The sequence below is a fragment of the Schistocerca cancellata genome, chromosome 1 (assembly GCF_023864275.1).
Source record: "Schistocerca cancellata isolate TAMUIC-IGC-003103 chromosome 1, iqSchCanc2.1, whole genome shotgun sequence".
NCBI lineage: Eukaryota > Metazoa > Arthropoda > Insecta > Orthoptera > Acrididae > Schistocerca > Schistocerca cancellata.
The window spans coordinates 990,950,974-990,975,117 of record NC_064626.1 but is presented as its reverse complement, the minus strand read 5'-3'; the positions used below and the strand labels follow the sequence as shown (position 1 = coordinate 990,975,117).

Sequence of the window (24,144 nt, the reverse complement as noted above, 5' to 3'; positions counted from 1 at the left end):
CCACCTGAACTGATACCTCTGCTGCTTCATGTGTTACGCCTCTGCTCCGGATCCGCGTTCGTGGAGACAACCGCCCTGTCGCGCGAAGCCTTCTAAGAATATTCATGAAGGTAGGGCGAATCGAATGATGTCTATTAGGGTACCGCTGGTCATACACCTGTGCCGTACCTGTGCCATTTTGGTGACATTCTCCGTGCAGTAATATTATGTCAACCATTTCCTCATTTGTAAATACCATGTCAAAGGCTAGAACGGACGGGCAGGTAAATCAATATCACGATTACAACAGTGATACCAATTACAATGTACACCACACCGATGCCATGTACCTGTACGTACTTCCACATAGAACAATCTGCTTCGTAGTGAGCCGTTCCCGCACACAGCGCCGATTGCGGCCCGCTCTTGTACACTAGAGATGGGCAAAGTCGTTCATCCTTGGGAACTAGCTCACTGGTGACCGCTCTTTTTTGGGAACCGTTCATTTTTACTCCCTTGCCGTTCGTTGTGCCTGGTATATCGTCCTTACAAAAAATTAAAAATTAGTAGCAAGATGGAAGGCGCCAAGAGAGGGCACTTGCCTCCCCCCAGGAGTACAGAGTTTTATTCATAACAGAATTCTCAGACACTTCTAATTTTCGTGATTCTGCAAAACATCTCGTTTAGCCAACTGTAGCGTTATTGGCTGATCGCAGTAAAATAATATAAGGTGGCGCACGAAAAACCGGCCCCGAGTACAAACTGCTCGCCAATTACGCACGATTTGTTGACCGCTACGAGCAGAATAGGTACACATGTAATAATTAGGAAGTGAAGAAATAACAAATAAGCTAATGCAAACAACTTCGAAACAACCGATGACGATTGGTAAGCGACAATGAGCAGTCTAGTACTCGGGGCCGATTTTCCGTGCGCCACCCTGTGCGACTGAAATAATATTGTAGAAGTTATCATATTCTCTTCACAAAATGTGACACCATACACTCGATTACGAAGCGCGGGCTTGATTCAGTTGAAAGTCGGTCTGCCTTCCATAAAAACGAACATGCTCTTTTACCTTGTATCAAAAAATACGGAAAATGGCCACTCGTGCGTGCCGTGCTGACGTCCTTTGCATGTGTAATGACAAGAAATATTGCCTTTTTACGAGTATTTCTTCTGCTGTTTATCGAAACAGTGAAATAAGCTGATACGCAGCTTTGTTACGAGGAACGATGTATGTATTACATACCACGTAATTTTTATGTAATTTACGTAATTATAAAATACATTTTAATTACCGGTCGTGGACGCTGAATAGAATACGAAAAGAACCAGAAGTTCAGAGTTCAAAAATGATTTGAAACAGATTTAGAATGGGCATGCTCGCGAACGAAACGAACAACTCGATAGTGAACTAACTATGAGCAGTCGGCAGTGGAACTGCAACGAATGACCAAGCGAAGAAGGACGAGTCCGGCCGAGCGAGACCGAGACCGAGGCAGACGGCACGGGACCGAGGCTGGAACCAGACCGGCCGACGTGCCGCTCGCGAACGGGACCGACCGGATCTCGTTCCGGGGAACTGTAAGTATAAAGCTGCGACCGAAGTGAACTATGAAAGACCGTTCATTAGGATTCATTCCTAGCTCATTCCCTTCATCTTGGTGAACCGTTCCTTTCGAACCGTTAGTTCGAGAACGACCCATCTCCATTGTACACAACTAGAGAGGCGAAAGGTTGACTTGGGTGGTGCAATGAGGTGGTGTACACTGGCCAGTATTGTTCCGTGGTCTGTATGTAGGTAAACAGAAATCGCACAAGAAAGAACGTTATGTACATATCACTGTTTGTCGCAGAAATCCCTTTTATTATTTTCGGCCCTCGTGATAATACAGTAAAAGTAAGAATACGTACGTCAATCACTTCGCGATTACGAGCGACTTGTGGGTCACGCCTGCATCGTGGGAAGTGCAACAGCAGCGCGTTTTATTCACTTCACGCATCAACTTTGTGTTACAGTCTCTCGGGATGTAACTGCCGTATTGGGATGCAACCAACACCATTATTATTGTGAGTTCTCGTGTTATTGATTGCATTTGAAATCATATGGGGGTATCCATTTTTAAAAAAAAGACAAGTTTGTGTTGAAACTAGTATTTACAAATGCTTTAGAATGTCTCATAGTATTTACTTTCGTGAGCTCCTGCCGCACATTCATACCCGTGGAAGCCGTTTGTCAATATCTATTGTGGTTCCTGAGATACTGGCGGTGGAAAGTTTAGGTGCGACACCCTGTATTTTAATAAGTTACTCTCCTAGCGTTGGTCAGGGAGACAAGGTACAGAACGAACAACTCTGACACTACTAATCGCCGTCCTGTAGCAATCCGAATTCGTTCAGAGAAATTCCTATGTTCTACTGCAGGACTGCAAACGTAAAACGATAGCTGATTCTGTTTGATCTTCAACCGGCACCGTGTAATGTCATCAACTACCTCAACAAAGGACGAGTCTCAAAATACCAATTCAAGGATGTGAAGCCAAACCGAAATGACAAACTTCAAATTCCACGGAAATATTATAGCTTATTCCCATTTGAATTACCACTGACGAGTCCATTTACTAGCACTTACGACGCATCAAAGAGTAAAGATCTTGAAAAGCTAATGCAGCTCTTATCTCTAAAACTTTACGAGGTACGAAGAGAAATCTGACACCTTAATATCCGTAATGCTGTGTGAAAATGGTACCTTTCTAATTTACCTCCACGAGTAGTATTGTGGATGTTTGATGACACAATAAGAATGTGATCTGAAAGAAAGTGTAATATATTTATTTATTTAACCTGGCAAGATCAGGGCATCAGGACCTTTCTTACTCGTACAGTAGTATTCAGTTTCTAAAAAGTGAAAATATGCTAAATAGCTTAAGCAATAATGCGTTTAAGTACGTTGTGCCCAATGAAATTTTATGACAGACCACGGCTGTGATCTGAATTGTCTGCTTTTCGCGAGCAGTTACATACCTACCCAAACTTTCATTGTCACTAATTTTCCTCCAACTATTTCCGAAAATTCCATTTTGGATTAGCGAAAAGACCTGGAGACACGCTCCTGTAACCTAATAGTCAAGGAAACTCCACACAAAAAATAGAAAACCCGGTTCCCGCTCTTGGTCTGACACAAATTTGCATTAATCACGGATATTCATTACACTGGAGTTCATTATTTTCTATCATTACTCCGCGGATTGCCTTTCATCAAGTCAGTGAAATTAATTTATATATATATATATATATATATATATATATATATATATATATATATATATATGTGTGTGTGTGTGTGTGTGTGTGTGTGTGTGTGTGTGTGTGTGTGTGAATGAGTCATTATAACCCACAAACACTTGTATCTCCAAGTATAGCTTCACATTGAACGCTGGAGCAAAAAACATCGACTTTTGGCTAGTCATTTATACGGGCCAAAAGTAGGACGCAGAGTAATATCTGTCACCGTGCACGCTAAATTCCTCCACCTCGTCTACAGATTCCATAAAAACACCGTTGCATTATGACCAATTACATATTGCGCTGCATGTCACGTAGCCAGTCGTGGAAAACATAGTACCACAAATTATGACAGCAATGTAAGAAATAAATAAAAGATTTACAAAATTTACACTTACCTATCAACCAAGTCGGCAGGAGGCACGATTTTACCGGGACACATGATCTTCCGGTAACGGATGCCGTGGTCATCGAATTCCTACAGGTAAAGAGAACAGATTTCATAACACCAAGCAACGATTATTTGTATGCATACAAGAAAATGTATTTGAAGTTTTCAGGAAGTTCTTCAGTCTGCATTCGTTCTAAAACTTTACTGCAGAATTGATACACAGCCAATTAACTGCAAAATGATTGGTGTATTTAAAGACAGTTTGTATTTAAACACAGTTAGCGATGGTTTCAACGTTTCTACAAACATCTTCTTCATAAGGGTATAGTTACAACCTAAACAGGTTAATAGTGAAAACATGTTTACACTGAGGTGACAAAAGTGAAGGGATACGTGCCCGACCTCGTTTTGCTCGGCGTGGTGCAGCAACTCGACGTGACATGGACTCAACAAGTCGTTGAAAGTCCCCTGCAGAGATACTGAGTCTTCCTCCCTCTACAGCCGTCCGTAATTGCGAAAATGTTGCCGGTGCACGATTTCGTGCATCAACTGACCTCTTGATTATGTTCTATGGGACTCATCTCGGGCGATATGTATGGCCAAATCATTCACTTTAATTTTCCAGAATGTTCTTCAAAGCAATCGCGAGCAATTGTGACCCGATGACATGGTTCACTGTCATGGGAACATGAAGTCCATGAATGGTTGCAAATTGTCTCCAAGCAGCCGAACGTAATCACTGCCAACCAATGATCGGTCCAGCTGGACCAGAGAAACCAGTCCTTTCCATGTAAACACAGCCTACATCATTATGGAATTACCACCAGCTTGCACAGTGCCTTGTTGACAACTTGGGTCTGCGCCACACCCGAATCGTATCAGAGCTGAAATCGGGACTCCTCTGCCCAGGGCAAGGTTTTCCAGCTGCCTAGGGTCCAACCGATATGATCACGAGCCCATGAGAGGTGCTGCAGGTGACGCCGCGCTGTTAGCAAAAGCACTCGCGTCGGCCGTCTGCTCTCATAGCCCATTTTCGCCAAATTTCGCCGCACTGTCCTAACGGTTACGTTCACCGTACGTCTCCCATTGATTTCTATAGTTATCTCAAGATTGTTCCTTGTCCGGTCCTCGGTCCAATCTAGATGATCCCGTGCCCTCTACAATCGTTATTAACAATGTTGTTTGGTCAAAATGGGAAGACGTTGGGGTTCGACTGCTGCGGAGTCCCAAGTTCAACGATGTGCGATGATCAGTGTGCTTCGAAACACTTGTGCCTGTACCAGCGATGCACTCTGTCGTCAAATCTGTCACAAATCGCTGCTTATCCTGCTCTACAGAGCGGGAAAACCTCCAACCTCTACGCACGGTGACGAGGCGTGGACGTCCAACGTCTTTTCGCTCACTCACGGCTTCACCGTCATTCAACCACTTTCCATAGATGCTCACGACAGTAGCATGTGAACAGGTGACCTCCTCACCGTTTCCGAGACGCTCGTTTCCAAAGCCGTAACAATCGGCCCTTCTTATGTGAGTGACACCCCAATTTGTGTAACTAATCTTCGCTACAATGATTCCACTTTAGCCTCTGTTCCATGTATAAACTTCCCTCAACGCGTCACGCGTTTGCAACAACAGGCGGCATTCAGTCTCGCAGTTGTCTCTTGAGTGTAAATTACATGAAGTTCCAGTTACCCAATCAACACTTGATTTAGCAATTGTACTCCACTGCGATTTGTGACGCGACATTAATGTCATACAATGACTGCATGTTCACTTTTTAACATTGCCTGCTCAGAGCTGACTGGTCTAACGTACATCTGTTGTGCACAGTTTTCATTTCAAACTGTCGCAGTATTTACTGCTCTGACGTTGCTTATACACCACGAATAAAACCTGTTCGGAACTTTTTGGACAGACGGTGTACACTTCAGTGCGGGACGTGGGCAGAAAACGTCAAACAAGTACGACAGGCATAATGTTGATTTTATTACTAACAGTCGCTTACATTATTTGTTCAACGTGAGTACCGGAGCCGTCGACGAGACGCTGACCCGTTAAACGACATGATCAACAGTTGTTCGCAGCAGTTCAGGTGGAATCTGAGCAACGGGTTCCTTCACGTTAGATATAGACCAAACATGTCCCTGGTAAACGTGTTCTTCTAGATATCCCCAGAGTCAGAAGTCACATGGATCCGGATCATGCGATCTTGCGGGCCAAGTATCAGGGAAACCTTAGGAGATAAGTTCGTGGGAGGTTGCATTAAGCAGGTCTTTCACTGGGCGAGTGACATGAGGTGTTGCCTCATCTTGCATGAAAATATTGGTTTCCACACAACTACTCTCTTCCAAAGCAGGAATCACCTATCGTACACGAAGGTCTCGAGAATGTGCAGGCGTCACGGTACACCTGACAGGCCCTTTGGATCTACTCTCTTCAAAGAACGCACTGAGAATAAAACGTGCTTGTGAAACCACACCACACAATCACATAAGGCGACTGCAATGCAGTACCCCAACTACGGCAGTTCTGTGTATTCACTGCGCCCTGCAGTGTAAAATGTGCCTCGTCTCTCCACAAAATACTGCCCGCCCGAATATCATCTTCGATCCGGGTCAGAAACCGAAGAGCAAATTCAGAACGTTGCTCCAGATCGTGAGGTTTAGTTGCTGCACCGTCTGCGTCTTGTACGGGTACCAGAGTAAAACAGACCGGAAAACTTCCCGTGCTGTCCACCATAGGATGGACAATTCTAGTGACACTGCACGAGCCCTAGCACTAGCCGGGACACGTGCTGCATGGTCAGTTACAACAAAAAGCAGGCTCGTCAGTAACTTCCAACGGAACAGGACGCCTTCCCCTTCCAGATGCAATACCAAGCTCACCCGTATTTCTGAATTTCATTACAGTCTTCCTGAAGCCATTTAATGACATCGGCCCTGTTCAAATGGTTCAAATGGCTCTGAGCACTATGGGACTTAACATCTATGGTCATCAGTTCCCTAGGACTTAGAACTACTTAAACCTAACTAACCTAAGGACATCACACAACACCCAGTCATCACGAGGCAGAGAAAATCCCTGACCCCGCCGGGAATCGAACCCGGGAAACCGGGCGCGGGAAGCGAGAAGGCTACCGCACGACCACGAGCTGCGGACGACATCGGCCCTCTCCTCAGATCTTTCACTCGGTGATACTCTCACAATGCAGTACTGTAATAGCTGCTGTGCATGTAAAATAGTTCCACTAACAGCGTAGTCTTTCTTCTCGACAGCCCCACTGTTCATTCATGTTATGGCTTGTCAAATGACAGTGTGGGTGCCATATCGTAATGAAAACAGTGTACAGCGCCGAATATGGACATGTGACTAAACCTGGAACTAATCCTTTTTGCAGCGTACATTGGTTCCGCATTAATGCATTAGCATATCTACCAAGCTTCGCTGCCATACTACAATTACAGGCCATACTCGCGGTGCTAGCAGTTTTGTTAGAGTTTATATATAGTGAAGTGCAACGATGAACGGGCAGTACGGTTAAGGAGGCTGTCCCTTCGCACAGTTAGCTGCTAAGGTCGGAGAAATGCAACGAAATACCACCTGCAATAGGGCTATGTCTAGTAATGCACTGTGTTCTAAGCAACCTTCCAAACGTCCAGGCAATTTAAAACTATGTGCTGGGCCGAGACGCGAAACTGCCGACTGAGCTACCCAAGCAAGACTCAAGACCCATCCTCACTGCTGTACTTCCGGCAGTACCTCTCTTCTAAAACCGATCTTCAAGTTACTGACGGCATTACATGATGAAATTGTACAAAAGCACTCCGTAGAAATGTGCTCAATTATACGTTCAGGTTACACTTTCTTAAAAAGTATGTGATGTTCCTATAAGTTGTAGCAAGTTCTAATGCAATTAATAGTGGTGATACTTTATGGAAACTTTTTTTCATTTGCTTAGTGTCCTCCACAGAGTGAACTTGTGATCGCTGTACTACTCACACGAAAAGAATATGTGATTTAAAATCGCCCTCTAAAGCTGGATCACACTAACACGATGGAGAGTTTCTAACAACTGTCCTACGAAAGTGAATACAGAAGTTTCTGTAATGGAAGCGCGTCCTTATGATGCCCAGTCCATAAATCACGATCTTCTACGAGGAACATAATGTAGTAATGGCGGCCTGCAAGTCCACGATGTTTTGAAGAAGAGAAAAGTATGTGCAAAATTTGTCCCTCACAATTTGACTCTCGAAGAAAAACAAAGATTGGGCGCCTGCTATAACTTTATTGAATTGCGAAACACGGGTATTTCTTTCCTGGATAATATCATCAGGGGTGATGAGACTTGGTGTTGCAAGAACACGCCACAAAACAACGAAGTTCAGAAATTCACATGAAGGGTCAACACTTCGACGACATAGCCGACATTCAAGCCAATGTGAAGCGCGTACTGAACATCCCAAAGAAGGACTTTTCTGACAGTTTCTCATCGCTGTATGAACGTTTCGTGCGTGGGAGTCAAGAAGGGGGGGGGGGGAGGGGGAGAGAGAGAGAGAGAGAGAGAGAGAGAGAGAGAGAGAGAGAGAGAGAGAGAGAGAGACCAAGAAGAACATTTAATGTATTAAAATCACCATCTTTAAATTTTTCTATTTTTCCAATTAATCCAGTCGAAATTTCTTGACTGAGAGTGTACATACTTTAGGTACAATGGGGATAGTGAAATTCGCTGAAGAAAGTGCGACTGTCTGATAGCAGTTTGGCCTCAGACTGTTTGCGTTGATAGAAAAATTAACGTAGGTGCCTATGAAAACATTTTAGACAAAAGCCGGTCCCCAAAATATAGCAATAAGTGTGTACCCATAGGCAAGGTTCTGGGTTAAAATCGCAGTCTGATACAAAGTTTTATACTGGTACGAAGTTTCCAATCATCAAAGACGGAAATATTCATTCTAAAAATTCTGCAAACCCACGATAATGTTCTTATCCGCAACGGTCAGCTCCATAGTTATTCATACGAAATCAAAGTGGTTCTCTGTACAGGTCTTTGAACAGCCCACTTCTCGACCCCAATGGAGATTTATGGAATTAACAATACCGTCGTTGCAAGCCAGAGGAAATATTCTAGTCCTCGAAAACAACTACTAACAACACTGCACAAAAAATATGAACCAGTTCCGTTTTGAGGAAAGGTGTCGAGGTATTAGAGATAAAGTTAGTGAACTGCTTATAGACGTTGACTCTGAAATTATTGGTATATTGTAGCACCACTTAATTAATGACAATTCAGAGGCTTCCTTTACCAGGATACAGATTAGCTGGCTGTTTTTCAAGGAGTTCCTAGCGGGGTGTGGGAGAGAGGCTATGTATGTAAACAACAGTATTCCATTGGAGTCCACAGATGTATCACGGCACTGCACTGTACAGATATTTGAATGTTGTACAGGGGCAGTTGAATTTAGTGAAACTAAACTTCTAATTTGGTTGTTTATAGGTCCTGTAACTCTGACTTCAGAGCATTTCTGCTCAACCTAGAGAGAGTTCTTGATTCACTTTGTAGGAAGTACCAGAAATTAGTTATATATGGTGATTTCAATGTAAATTTTGTATATGATGGTGCAAGAAAAAGGATGTTGGTGGATCTCCTAAATTCACATGATCTGATGCAGGCGGTATTTTTTCCATTCTTCATTACTAGATGGGAGTTCTGCTGGTAAAAGGGCGAATGGCCTTTCAGATCATGATGCACAAATATTAACACTAAAAGGCTTTTGGACTCGAGTGTCACACACAATTACGAACTATGTAGGAAAGATAATCCAACAGCAATAGAGAGTTTTTTAAACCTTGTCAAGGAACAAGAGTGGCAGGATGTTTATAGTGCCGATAACATAGATGATAAATATAATGATTTCCTTAACACATTTCTCATGTTCTTTGAGAGTTGCTTCCCATTAGAACGTTCTACACGGGGTACTAGCAGTAACAGGCAGCCCGGGTGGCTGACTAGTGGGATAAGGATATCATGTAGAACGAAGAGGGAATTATATCAAAATGTTGGAAGTAGTCAAATCAAGCTACAGTAGCCCATTACAAACACTATTGTAAGGTGCTTCAAATGTTATTAGGAAGGCAAAGAGGATGTGGTATGCAAATAGCATAGCTAATTCACAGGATAAAATTAAAACCATATGGTCAGTTGTGAAGGAAGTGTCTGGTAAGCGGCACAAGGTCGACGATATAAGTCAGTTCGCAGTAAAAATATTTCTGTTACTGATAAATCATATATACGTACAGTATTTAATAATCATTTTCTGAGCATTGCTGGTGAATTAAATAAAAATTTAGTTTCTACAGGCAATCAATTAACTTTCTTCGCAAATGCCTTTCCGAGATTTATGTCTGAAATACTCCTCTGTGCTACAGACAAGGGGGAGATTGAGTCAATAATTAAATCACTGAAGACTAAGGACTGTCATGGATATTATGGAGTAACTAGCAGAATATTAAAGTACTGTGCTGCACATGTTAGCCCTGTATTTAGCCATATTTGTAATTTTTCCTTTAGGAATGGTCAGTTCACTGAACGATTAAAGTACTCCGTAGTAAAGCCGCTTTATAAAAAGGAAGAAAGGGATAATGTAGACAATGTAGACAATTTTAGACTTATTTCTATGCCATCAGTGTTTGCTGAAGTTATTGAAAAGGCTATGTGTGTAAGGATAATTGATCATTTTATATTACACGATTTGCTATCATATGTACAGTTCGGCTTTAGAAGTCGTTTAACAACTGAAAATTCTATATTCTCTTTTCTCTGTGAGCTACTGGATGGGTTAAACAAAAGGTTTCGAACGCTTGGCATATTTTTTGATTTAACTAAGAAGTTTGATTGTGTTGATCACAAAATATTGCTCCAGAAGTTGGACCATTACGGAATACGGGGAGTAGCTCACAGTAGCTTTAACAACGGACAGCAAAAGGTCATTACTCACAGTGTAGAGAATGTTTGTGATGTGGGGTCTGAGTGGGGTACGGTCAAATTGGGGGAGGGGGGGGGGGGGGTGCCCGAGGGATCAGCGTTCGGGCCATTCCTGTTCCTTATTTATAAGTGATATTTTTCTTGTATAACGACTAACTCAAAAATATTTCTGTTTGCTGATGACACTAGCTTGGTAGTAAAGGATGTTGTGTGTAACATTGGCTCCGTTTCAAATGTGCAGTTTATGACCTAAGTTCATGGCTTGTAAAAAATAAACTAACGCTAAATCACAGTAAGACTCAGTTTTACAGTTTCTAACACACAATTCAACAAAACTTGACGTTTTAATTTCACAGAACGGGCATACGATTAGTGAAACTGAAAAGGTTAAATTTCTAGGTGTTCAGATAGATATTAACTGTCGTGGAAAACCTACATTCAGGATCTTGCTCAAAGACCTAATGCTTCCATTTTAAATATTCGAGCGGTATCTGAAGTGAGAGATCGTTCGACACGAAAATTAGTCTACTTCGCTTATTTTCATTCGCTTATGTCGTATAGTATTAATGTTCACGAGTCTGGGTATTTTGACATTGGCCTCTCAATATATATATTCCTCACTGTCATTTCTTGTTAACAATACTAGCTTATACCCAAGAATAAGCAGGTTTCATTCAGCTAATACTCGGCAGAAATCAAACCTGCATTTGGATCCGACTTCCTTAACTCTTGTGCAGAAATGTGTGCAGTATACTGCTGCATCCATTTTCAATCGGCTACCACTCGAATTCAAAAATCTTTGCAGTAATCCACGCGCTTTCAAATCAAAACTGAAGAGCTTCCTCATGGATCACTCCTCCTATTCTGTCGAGGAGTTCCTTGAAACATTAAGCTGATTCCTGTTGTATTGTTGATTGCGTTTACTTAACTTATGGACTGACGTTTTTCGGGTTCATAAACATTTGATTTGTATCTGTTATTACTATAATTTTATGTACTGACACGTTCCACGACATTGGACATTTGCTTCTCAATTTGGTCCTACGGAACTTGACGTGTAAATAAATAAAATACTGAATACTATATACGCTGGTAACCCAAAACCTTATGACCACTGCCCATCGCGACGTCGAATACCGCCTGGTGGCGACGCGTGCACGTGTCGCGGTAGCAAAAGCATGTAACCGGAACAGACACGGCCGAGGGATCACACTAGCAAAGACATGGATGCAAATGGGGAACTCAATTAAGATAAACGACTTTAACAAAGGGCAGATTATTATTACGCAAAGCCTGTGAACGAATATCTCTAAAACGACGAAGATGGTCGAATGTTCAAGTGCAACTGTCGTGAGCCTCTGCGGAAAGAGGTAGGAGCGCAGTGAAACTACCACTTAGGCGCTAAATGGTTGGACGTCCACGACTCTTCAGAGAACGTGGGGTTCGGGGGCTTGTCTGCTCTGTGGCATCTCTGGCTAAAGAGAGTTTCTTTAAAGCCTCTGCAATCCTTTCGTCAGTCTTCATTGGTGATTTTTTTTCGTCTTTTCCCGTCAAAGTTAAAAATTAGTCGATCAAACTGGTGGCCGTGGTGCTCTGAATCTTCTCGAAGATTTTTTATTAATAAGTAAACATTCGGATGAACTTTTGATATTAATGTGTTTATTCTTCGGTTCCGTCCTTCTGAAACGTTATTAGTGCGATGGTGCTTTCCATTGCAGTTCCCAATCTCTCTTGGCATACGTTCGTTGTCAAACCACAGGTTCAAAAAATAATCACTAAAGTCCTGAAGCTTTTGTTTTTCAGGCGCGCTCTCCGTAATACACAGTCAACCATCATCCAACATTTACAGAGGACGATGTACTGGAACAGAACACGTTCTTATGTGACAGCGTATTTTCTCGTTTTTCTTGTAGGCTCGAACGAGGCCACACACAGAACTTGGTTCCACAAACATTGATTAAAACGATAAGTGCAACCAGTAATCTCCGTACCAGGAAACAAACCGCTGGCTGTCTGGACGATGGCAAGTTCTAAGTCCATTATCAGAGATGCAATGTTCGATCAGGCACGTTAGTTTTAATTGCATTAAAAAACGTTCATCAGTTTCTCGCTTTTTTATTTGGCAGTAAACCATAAACAACTGGAATGATGTTTGTTTCCACCCAAGAACTATTAAGGTCCAAACTGCTTATTCGAACACTTGAACGTTCCATCCACGAAAAATGATTTGCAGTTTGATAAATATTCTTTTCCCTTTTCGCTGGAAAACACCAGTATTCTGTCATTCGGTCCCCTGCTATCATCTACAAGTAAAAAACTGCTACTATCATTCATCAGTAAATCGGTAGTAGTTACCATATATTTTCACCTTATGCGACGTAACGATTTTTTGGCACTAGTGTGTGATGGTAAGGATGTTACTAAACAGTAGTCTGGCTTGAAGAGCTGTCCTACTACTTCAACGTAATCTGACCAAATTGTAGCGTCTGTTGTTTTCCCCGCTTCTTTGCGCTGACAAAATGTTTTCGCATTTCACTTGCTGTTTCATCTGGAATACAAAAATGGCTTTCTTCCCCTAAAACTAATCTACCTTTGCATTTATTCTTTTTAACGTTTACACAACGCCAGTAGGTCACTTTTTGTTTATTGTTTGTATAGTCCACTATATAGTGATGCTCGTTGCAAGTCAGTACAGGTTTCCCTTTGGTGGGCTCGGTGAACTCCATTACCTCAGCACTAAAACACGAAAACAACTTTCCATCAGATGCCAAGCGCAATACTGAACTCTGGGAGAAAGCTACGCACACTACGAACTGGTGCGGGGACAGGGAACTTTGTGCAGGAAATTGGGTTTGGCCTTCCCCAGAACGATGTCACGTTTTGTTAACACACTTCCCCTCCTTAACGTGTGAGGTAATTTATGGATGGTCCCCAAGCGTAAAACAAACGAGACATTAATAAAGAGTGGGTTTAAAAGTCAGTTCTCTCGCAGACTCTTTTTCATAATAACGTTGAGTTGGCTGTAATGTGAGCTGCTCGAAGTTCTGTCAGCGTCTCGTACACGAAAAGAAACTTATAGTGGCCGCTACATTTAGGATATAGGGAGAACCGATAGTGGTACTCAAGGTACCCTCCGCCACACACCGTCAGGTGGCTTGCGGAGTATGGATGTAGATGTAGATGTAGACGTTGCAGGTAGCGGCGGGCGAATCGGTATATCCCATTTCTGGAACACCCTATCCATTTCCTAGTGCACCGAGCTCCGTGCAAATGTCAACACATTCCCTCTTCGCACAAATGTCACTCCGTGCAAGTGTCACAAAGTCCCCTACGTGTTCACATGTTGACCCAGGGATATCGTCAATTATGATTGCAGTGGGGACGAGACCATCAGGATTCGGCCGTCGATCAATGGAAGTGTGTCGACTGTTCAGGTGAATCACATTTTTGCTACACTTACGCCGACGGTCGTCTCCGAAAACGCCGTCATCGAGATGAACGGCGGCTTGAAACGTGCAGGGCGCCATGGATACAGGCTGGTGGGAGCAGTACTATGTTATGGCAGACATTCTCCTGCGCTTGCATGGCATCCGTGGTAGTAATCGAAGACACGCTGACAACTGCGAACCACTTGCATCCCTTCAATGTTTGCCTTCCCCGAAGGCGATGACATCTTTCAGCAGTATTATCGCCCGTGTCCCAGTGCCAGAACCGTGCTACAGTGGTTTGAGGAGTATTATAATGGGCTCACGTGGATGTCTCGGCGACCAAATTCGACTGATGCGAATCCTATGGAACCTAAATGGACCGCTATCGGACATCATCACCGCGTACGCTAATCAGTGTCCCGTTATTAACGCGAATTACACGATCTTTGCGTAGACATCTAATGCCACATACCTCCACAAACATATCGACAAACTGTCGGATTCCTGATACGCAGAATCAGTGATGTATTTTGTTCCAAAGACGGACTAACAAGCTATTAACCTGGTTTTGGCTCATCAGCGTATAAATTTTAATACCTTTCAAACGCACAAAGATTGGTTATTTACTGTACTCTGCTGGGCATTAAAATTTCTACGCCAGGGAAGATAGCAAATAAAAAAATCTTACTTAATCTGCTTATCGAGAGTAGTAGGAAGTATACATGATTAAACTGTACAGTTAGGTGAATATGTGCGTGTGGATGGCGGGAGGGGGGGGGGGGGAGAGACAGGTTGCGAAACTTAAAACTTAGTACACACAGTTGCCATTTCTGCCAACAACAACGGCTCTGAGCTTGGACGACAGATAAGTCATTGCATGCTGCTAAAAATAGAAACCCCGTTTGCTGCCTCAAGGTACGTGACGGGGCGGTAGGATCTTCCTCAGCGCAGCGTACAATATGTCTGTCCTCTCGAGCGGCAATCACGTAGCGCCGTTGACATTGTGCTTCACCTAGAGTGGCGTTCTCTTGAAACAATCGATTCCATATATCCTTGACAGTCGTGACATCTCGAACAGCGGTGGCAACAATATCACGGATCAATGAACCGCAGTCTCTTAGGCTACAGTCCTGCCGCTGTCGAATTCCGTCACATGCTGGAAGAAAATGAAATGAAATGATCGTATGGCATTGTTGATAGGGAGGCCCCATGCGGGGAAGTTAGGTCGCCGTATTGCAAGTCCTTTTTAGTTGACGCCACTTCGGCAACTTGCTAGTCAATGATGATGAAGAACACACAACACCCAGTCATCACGAGGCAGAGAAAATCCCTGACCCCGCCGGGAATCGAACCCAGGACCCCCTGCGCAGGAAGCGAGAACGCTACCGCAAGACCACGAGCTGCGGAGATTTCTCCTTAGACAAGGAGTTTCACGACTTTCTCACTGACAACCAATCAAATGCAATTTCTGAATGAGAAACCTGTATCTATATAATGTAGACTGCGTATTCCTACCTACTTTGTGCGGCTGCACTGAAATGCTAATCATTTGCACATGCAAGTATGTAGTTTCACGGTAATTCGACGTTTGTGGGATGCCACCATCACGTGTTGCAGTTTTAATGACCGGCAGTGTAGTTTCGTGCCTGAATTATTCCTCTTTAAAAATTCCGTCATGCAGTATAATTTTCATTATAACATAGCTCACTTCGAAGTCTCAAAATTAATTTCACGCTACTCGTCAGAAACGTGTGTGATGTTTACGTAAGTTGCGTTCCGCACCTGAAGCGAGCACACATTAATTACATAGCCCTCACTATCGTAAAGAAACAGCAGCGCAAGTAAGTACCGCCCGGCTGCAGCAGTTACGCGCCCCACGCCTCGCATTATTCTCGAAGTAAAGCCGGCACATGCACTGACCTCCGCCGTGATGACCAAACTGCGGCGCGGACAGCCCGCGTCCGTGACGTATTTACGACATGCAAAACCAGTCCCCGGCGGCAGCGCGGCATAAATAATTCATTGCGTTATTGAGACGCTATATTATAATGCAGAACCCGTCTAATTTGTAGCGCTCGTCGCGTTATTATTGCTATTAGCAGCGGCAGAGGCAGGCGGGAAGACGCGGCGCAGTGCTGACGACTTTATCGACGATCTGCGAGGGAGGAGGTGGGAGTGCCCAGACAAAGCGGGCGCCTTACCGGCCTCCAAATGAAATCCACTACACGCAGACTCGTAAAACGCCGAAATGGAAAGTCCATAAGACCATCGTATTCTGGACACGTGTGCTCGCTAAACAAAGCCGAGGCGCAGTCCGCACGGTCGGGTATTGTTCAGCTCCAGCGTGCGTCGCGCGCACGCATATCGTTACAGAAATGTGCAAAAGAGGAGTTTTAACATTTCCAGAAGTTATTTCTATGACGTTCTAAACTAGCGTGCACGAGAAAAATGCGAAATGTTGGCCGCATCTGACATGAACGTTTAGTTTTTATGGTTCCTTTCACTTGACACACTAAAAGAATTGTAACCAGTCACTCTTCCCCACTTCCGTGTTGGTCAACTAGGGACCAGGTGGCAATTTCACTTCCTTCTCAAGTGGCTTTTCTTTTTTCTACAGTCACATTTATTTTACCTGAAGATTAAGCGTTTCGGAGAAATATACATCTATCAGCAGTTGGATTTATTAGGTTGGTGCAAAGGGTTTTTGTTTTGCATGCTGATATTCCGGTTGCTATGGTTTTACTAATCGATCGTCATTTTTTATTTGCAGTTCACTGTTCCGATTTGAGTTTGGATGTTGTCATTTTGTCGTTGGGGCATACTGAGTGGAGCTGTGGACGCTAGAAAATGGAGTGCTATGTGGAGAAATCGGAACATTTCCAACATATTCTATTTGGGTTCGGTAGAGGGGTGACAGCAGCGGAGGCAGCTCGAAACATTTGCGCCATATACGGGGATAAAGTCACTGGACAGAGCACGGCAAGAACGACCTTCCACGTTCAGGAACACCTTCGGGGTTTGATGGATATGGTTTAAACGCAGTGAACCGCAATGATTCACTTCATTGTACTCGAGAACTGGCAAATGTAATGAACTGTGTGATCATTGCACCACCGTGCGACATTTGCACGCAATGAGGAAGGTTCAAAAATCGGGTGTATAGGTACCGCATGTTCTAAGTCACACTCTCAAAAATTAGCGGATGGCAATAGGTGCATCTCTGCCTGCTTGTCATCAACTGGCTCGTGAACCAACACCGGTCATTCCAATCCTGTATCGTTATTGGTGACGAGAAATGGTATATTTATGCTAACATAAGAAAAAGAAAGGAATGGTTAAGCCCTACCAAAGCAGCAAGTCCCAGTACAAAGACCAGCGTGCACCCACAGAAGATAATATTATGAATCTGGTGGAACAGCGACAGTGTGGTGTACTACGATTTGCTTTCCCGAAGTGTAACCATCACTGCTGACAAAAACACTGTACAGGAGTTGGGTTAGGAGGTCATTCCGCAGCCACCTTGTTCACCAGATCCCATGCCCTCGGATTCCACCTTTTCTTTATTCTATCGAGCAACCTTCAAAGCACTTCCTTTCCGGATAATAATGCGCCCCAACATGGGTGGACGAGTTCCTTCGCCTTAAAACTATGTAATTTCTATAGTCGTGAAATCGAAAAGTTACCCCAGCGTTGGTAAACTGTTGTTAATAGTCGCGTTAAGGGCTAACCTAAAACGTTCCCCTTCAGATATCCATTTTCTGTTTCACAAACCAATCATATGAGACAGAAATTTTAAGCCAAATGGTTCAAATGGCTCTGAGCACTATGGGACTCAACTTCTGAGGTCATTAGTCCCCTAGAACTTAGAACTAGTTTAACCTAACTAACCTAAGGACATCACACACATCCATGCCTGAGGCAGGATTCGAACCTGCGACCGTAGCGGTCTCGCGGTTCCAGACTGCAGCGCCTAGAACCGCACGGCCACTTCGGCCGGCCTTTAAGCCTGTATACTGATGCATATTGACATTGTCTTATGACTCCGGAGGAGTGACAATAAAGCAAAATGGAAAGAACAATGTAAGGAAATGCGTATCATTTTATTTCCCTCTCTTGCAGCTCTCTATCCTGCCCTTACTATCGCACCATATCCATACCAACGCCTATACAAAGGCTTCCACCTCCACAGCATCTTATTCTCTCATACCACCCAACTCTCTCGTGCTGTCTCTTATTTCACCTTATCCATCCCGCTCTCCCTACTCTTGAACTCTACACCTTCCGATTTTACTCATACACAATCTCGAGCTAAATGACAAACACCACAGCGACGTAATAATGCTGTGCCCCACCTAATCTTGCCAGCCAATTCTCAGCGAAGGCCTGAGATGGGGAATGTAGACCACATGAATATGACTTTCTGTATGTATCGTTAAATTCGTTTGCCATAGTAGTGTTTCCGAGGATGTTCGCGGCGTCGTTTTGCACACTTAACAGTTACCAATACAACAAATTTGTCTAAACGCACTATTGTGTGGCTTTGTAAACATTATCGGTATTAACTTTTTCTCATGAACGGCAAACAATTTTGAGTCACATCTGGCTTGATTCCACGACGTTACAGTACCTGATCAAAAGTATCCGGACACCTCTACATAACGTGGAATCGCCACATGCCACTAGAGGCGGATCCACCAGTGATAAAGGAGGCGGGAATTTCTGCGTTTTCAGCAGAGAAGCAGTGATATCAAAATGTGCCGGTCAAGAGAGCTCAGTGACTTCGAACGTCGACTAGTCACTGGATGCCACTTGAGTAAATAATTCACCAGGAACATTTCAACCTTTCTAAAGCTGCCAAGTACTAAAACACGCGAGGGACGACCGCAGTTCAACCGAGACCAGGCAGAGGTCATATAACGACGGAAAGGCGCCGTCAAGCACTGAGGAGGGTGGTTGTAAAAGTCGGCGAAATCATCGGAAGGAACTACTTGTAAGTTGCAAAGTGCTGCCAGCAGACCAGATAGCACAATAGCTGCGCATAGGGAGTTAAAAAAGAATTGGGTACAATGGACGTGCTGCTCCTCATGAGCCACTCATTTCTGTATCAGTGCTAAGCGACGCCACAGGATAGTGGGTGACTGGAAACATGTGATTTGGACTGATAAATCTCACTATACCCTGTGCCAATTGGATGGAAAGGTTTAGATTAGACAAATGCTTAGAGAACGCAACTTGCCATGATGTGTAGTACCAACAGTGAAGAATGGAGAAAATGGTGCTATGACATGGGTGTGAACCGCTTATTCTGATTAACAAAACGCTAAATGTGGAAGGATATCAGCACATTTTACAACATCGCGTACTGCATACAGTAGAGGAACTGTTCAAAGAGGTGATTGTATCAACATGACAAAGCGTCTTCTCATAAAGCACCATCAGTGATGCAATCGTTTGTGGACAATAACAACCTTCCAATGGACTGGGCCTGCTCACAATCCTGACCCGAACCCAATGCTGCACCTTCCGGATCAGTTAGATCGTCGGCTTCGATCCAGACATTCTCTGGTTTCAGGTCTTGAAGAAGAATGGGCTGCCATTCCTCCATAGACATCCAGACACCAGATCGAAAGTGTCCTCCGCACAGTTCAAGCCGTCATAACGGTTAAGAGCGAGCGCGCCACATATTAACGACCTGATGTTCACTAAGAGGTGTCGGATACTTTTCATCAGATAGCACCCGCCAGGGTAGCGGAGAGCGCTAATGCGCTACTTCCTGGACTCGGGTAGGCGCGCCGGCCCCGGATCGAATCTGCCCGGCGGATTAACGACGAGGGCCGGTATGCCGGCCAGCCTGAATATGGTTTTTAGGCGGTTTTCCACATCGCGTAAGGTAAATACCGGGCTGGTCCCCCCATTCCGCCTCAGTTACACGACTTCACGACTTGCAGACATTTGAAAACGTTCGCACTATTTCATGGCTTACATTAAAATGCAGACAGCTGGGGTACACTACTTCTGTCCTGGAGGAGTTCGTGGTGGCGGCAGGAACGGTATCTGGCCACCCTCTGCAATTAACACTGCCAAATCCGTTGTATCACGGCCGACACCGCGTTGAAGCGCGACAAAGGCTGACTGATCAGATACTGTACTTGCCTGACAGTTTTATGCCACTTGTTTGCAGTATTTTGTAAACGTAATTACACGTGAAATTATCATACCATACAAATACTCTCGACGTTCAGCTCTGTTACAACGATGTCTTTATAACGCAGACTGTTGCTGCTACGCTAGTGAACTGTGTGCGCAAAGCCGTAACAGCGTGCCACACACAGACATTTATGAAGAACACCATGACGTCGCTCAGCAGGAACATATTCCTCTACGTACATGCAGCAGCAGTGCAGTTTAATAACAGTGTCGAGACCAATATCGCGCCATGCACGAGTTTCCAAACCGTGCAAGGAAAGGCAGTTCTTTCTTGACGGCTTTTCCAGTCAGAATTCAAACTTATGTAACATAATACAATGTCGTTAAGCTGTCAAGCGGATAATGGTGGCGAGAGTAGCTTGCCGGTGCCTTGATGGATAACCACATTAAAACAGGCTATAATTTGAGGTGTGACCTGTCAACGACTACAGCAAAATACCCCACCCAACTACTACTGTCAGAGCCAGTAACTGGCGCGAATTTGCTGTTCAATATAGTGACTAACGGATTTTTGGTGTAAAGTGCTATTCACTTGCCGTCTCACGTACTAAAGAAAGAAACCGGATTGTTTAATTTTATTTAGAAAGGATGAACAGTAAGTGAAAAGTATGTGCGCCAAGACTTTTTGTACTATAGATCGAGCAAGTAGTTACACGTGAACGGAAAGTCATCTATCATTTCATACAGCATTAGAATAATTATGTGGGTTTCAGGTGTTATATCGAACGTTTTGAGACGTTAGTTTGTTCTTACAACATTTACAAGCATCTAATTACGCAGTTTCCTGCATTGGAGAGGCAATACAAAACAGTTAAAGATATACAGAAAAAGAGTAAAAGTGGTTAAGCATGTGGAGCTGTTTTAGGTTACGACACTGATGCCACTACGCCAAATCACTCGCAAACAGATCGACAGGGTCCGAAATGTTATACACTGGTGTCCAAAATTAAAGCAACAAACAGAAATTTTGCAACGTTGCGTTTATTTTGCAATAAAAGTGTAAACAGGTGATAGTAAAGTATAAACAATGTAAAGAATACACAACGTAAACGACTGCAATGTTCATAGCGGTAGACAAGTACGTTCTTCGTTTTTTCAAACTTAACGAATTTGCAGACACTTTCCGACAACTGGTTAACGTGCTCAGTACGAGGTGTGACCACCTCTGCCAGCAATACAGGCCTGACAACCAAGGGGCATGCTGTGAATGATGTCATCAATCTCATGTTGCAATAATGCCCATTCTTCCCGTAGAGCTGCTCGCGAGTCATGACGAGTGGTTGGTGTACTTTGACGTGATGCAATCCGTCTCCGTAGTGCATCCAGACACGTTTTATCGGATTCAAAACGAAAGAGCTAGCAGGCCACGTCATGCGTGCAATATCTTCTATTTCCAAGAAAACATCAACCACCCATGCTCTATGAGGTCGAGCATTATTGTCCATCAGTACAAAGTCTGGGTCCACAGCACCTCGCAATAACCGCACATGAGGTCTCAACATCTCGTCACGATACCTGGAAGCAGTTAAACCTTGCGAATTCACCCGCACAATTTCTTGAAAAGCTGCCCACACCGTTAGGGACCATCCTCCCAAATATCGGTCTCTTTTCACAACGTTTGGGTCCCGAAATCTTGTTCCACGCTCCCTCCAGATGCGACTCTGTCGATACTCACTCTCCAGACCACTTCACTGTTCATCTGGGAAAAGAACATCGGCCCACTGTTCGACCGTCCAGGTGGCATGTTGACGACTCCACTCTAGACGTTCCCTGCTGATTAGATGCGTCTCCGACAAAAAAGGCCATTCTGGCGAAACCTTCTGTACAACGTTTGGGTCGATACGACACGTTCAGTGGATTCTGCGGGGTCATACGCCAGTTGCCGCGCAGTACTAAGGCCGTACCGTCGTGCACTTACAGCCAAATAACCGTCCTCTCTTGCTGATGTCACACGTTGTCGGCCCTTTCCTGGTCTTTGAGATACAGTATCGGTCTCTGTGAATTGCCGCCAAATCCGAGAAACAACACAACGATTCACATTAAGCCATCGGTCCACAGTAGTTTGCGGCTGTCCTGCTTGCATTCTTCCTACGCCTCTCCGCTGCAGAGTCTGGTAGGCGTCTTCTCTGAGCCACACCGCACCGTCTGTGACTGTGTGCACAGCGATTGTGGATGTGGGACAACCCGACAAATACGACCGCGTCTGATGCGTCCCCTGATGTCATCGCTGGCGTGGCTGTCCGTTGACTAGAATGCCATCTTCCGCGCACAACACGATCGTACGGACATCTGGTAACAGTTGGTATGGTTATATCGTGACCTAGACACAGGAGGGAGAAAAGGCGGTTTGTTGCTTTAATTTTGGACACCCAGGCAGTTTGTGTCTGAAAGTGGAAGTTATATAGATAATCAGAGGTATTGTGTCAATTCGATCGTCACGGATAATTCTGACACTTTATAAATAAAAAATAATCGGCTACACACGTATGCTTTAATTACATAATTTGAAAAATAATACCAGTGAGTATACGACGAAAAACATAGATTGACTCAACGACGAAGGAGAGTTATGGGAGGAAACTATTACTGGTTTGTACAATCATCAACAAAATATATGACTGCCGGAAATCGCAGCCAGAGTGCAACTCGCTACAAACACTGACGCGAATGAAATGTCAGTTTTCAATTTGCATTGGTAACACGTGGAAGAGAAAAATAGTAGAAAAATTACTCGAAACTGGATTAGTCAATAGTCTACTTTTATTCCAAAATAACACAAATACTTTTCTGCAAATCGAATAGGCAGTCATTATCTATCGTTATAGTGCATAGTAACTAAACAGAAAATCCCCCTCCCCAATCCCCACCAATACACCAACGAATCACACCCTTCTTTTACGACGACATGCATATGCGGTTAATTTCCCACAATGCTTAGTGAGAGTCTGGTATCTCTGTACTGCGACAAGGAACACCACAGCATTTGGGGAGCGACCACGTACAGGATACGGAGATGAGCTTCTTCCCACAGGTCGACTATAATCGTCTGCAGTTGAGTGGTGTGAATGGGTTTTTTTGTGATTTTTCACTTCTTGTGACGAAATAATCGTCATTCGTCTTCTTTCTCTGCAGTAGCGTACAACGTGTCCAGGGCGTCCAAATTGAAACCATAATGGTGAGTTGTCCTTCGCTGTCCAATATCTGTTCTTCTGTGGGACGTTGCGTTTCGCGGAGAAGTTGGTAGTACCTGCGTTGGTCGAATGATGGGTTGTCGTAGCGTTAGTCGAGTTGGCCGAGTCCACTCTTCATGGCGAGTTCGACTGACGGCGGAGATTGGTGCTAAAGACCAATACATCTATTCTTCAACCTTCTGACGTATGGGATCGACATTCATGGTTGCTAACTCTTGTATACTTGGTCCGACCTTTCAGACTGCGTCGAACTGCTGCATCTCTTCTCTTACTACGTGGCGTATGGGAGAGGTCAGACCATGGTGGTCTACAGTTATCATAGGCACCTCACACAAGAGTCGCTAATATCTCTTTCCTCTATTTTCTGTTGCATTTCCTCGATTCGCTGGCACCACTTGACGACTTCCTCGGCTGTTGTGACACCCTTCACCAGAAGAGCTTGGTACAAGTCTTCTGCGGCCTCTTTCATCAAGTATGAGATTTTGTCTGCTATTGTCATCCACATATTCACAACGTAGCATACGACCCAAATATTCATTATGCAAGACTGCGTCGTTTCTCCGAGACGTAGAGATCTGCTCTTCAATTGTTCTGCCAAGAGGACTTGTTGCTGTCGCCAAATATTTTCTTCAGTTCGGACTGGAATCTGTCCCAGCTCCTGATTTTCTATTCGTTGCTCTC

At 44.0% G+C, this 24,144-nt stretch overlaps 1 protein-coding gene across 1 annotated transcript in view; it reads right to left on the bottom strand.

Annotated features, from left to right (window-relative positions):
• The window catches only part of LOC126088737 (uncharacterized), a 471,473-nt gene that overhangs the window by 191,321 nt on the left and 256,008 nt on the right, over positions 1-24,144 (bottom strand). Inside the window, exon 5 of the mRNA XM_049906860.1 lies at positions 3,666-3,745. Coding sequence (XP_049762817.1) covers positions 3,666-3,745 — 80 coding nt within the window. The remainder of the gene's footprint in view (positions 1-3,665; positions 3,746-24,144) is intronic.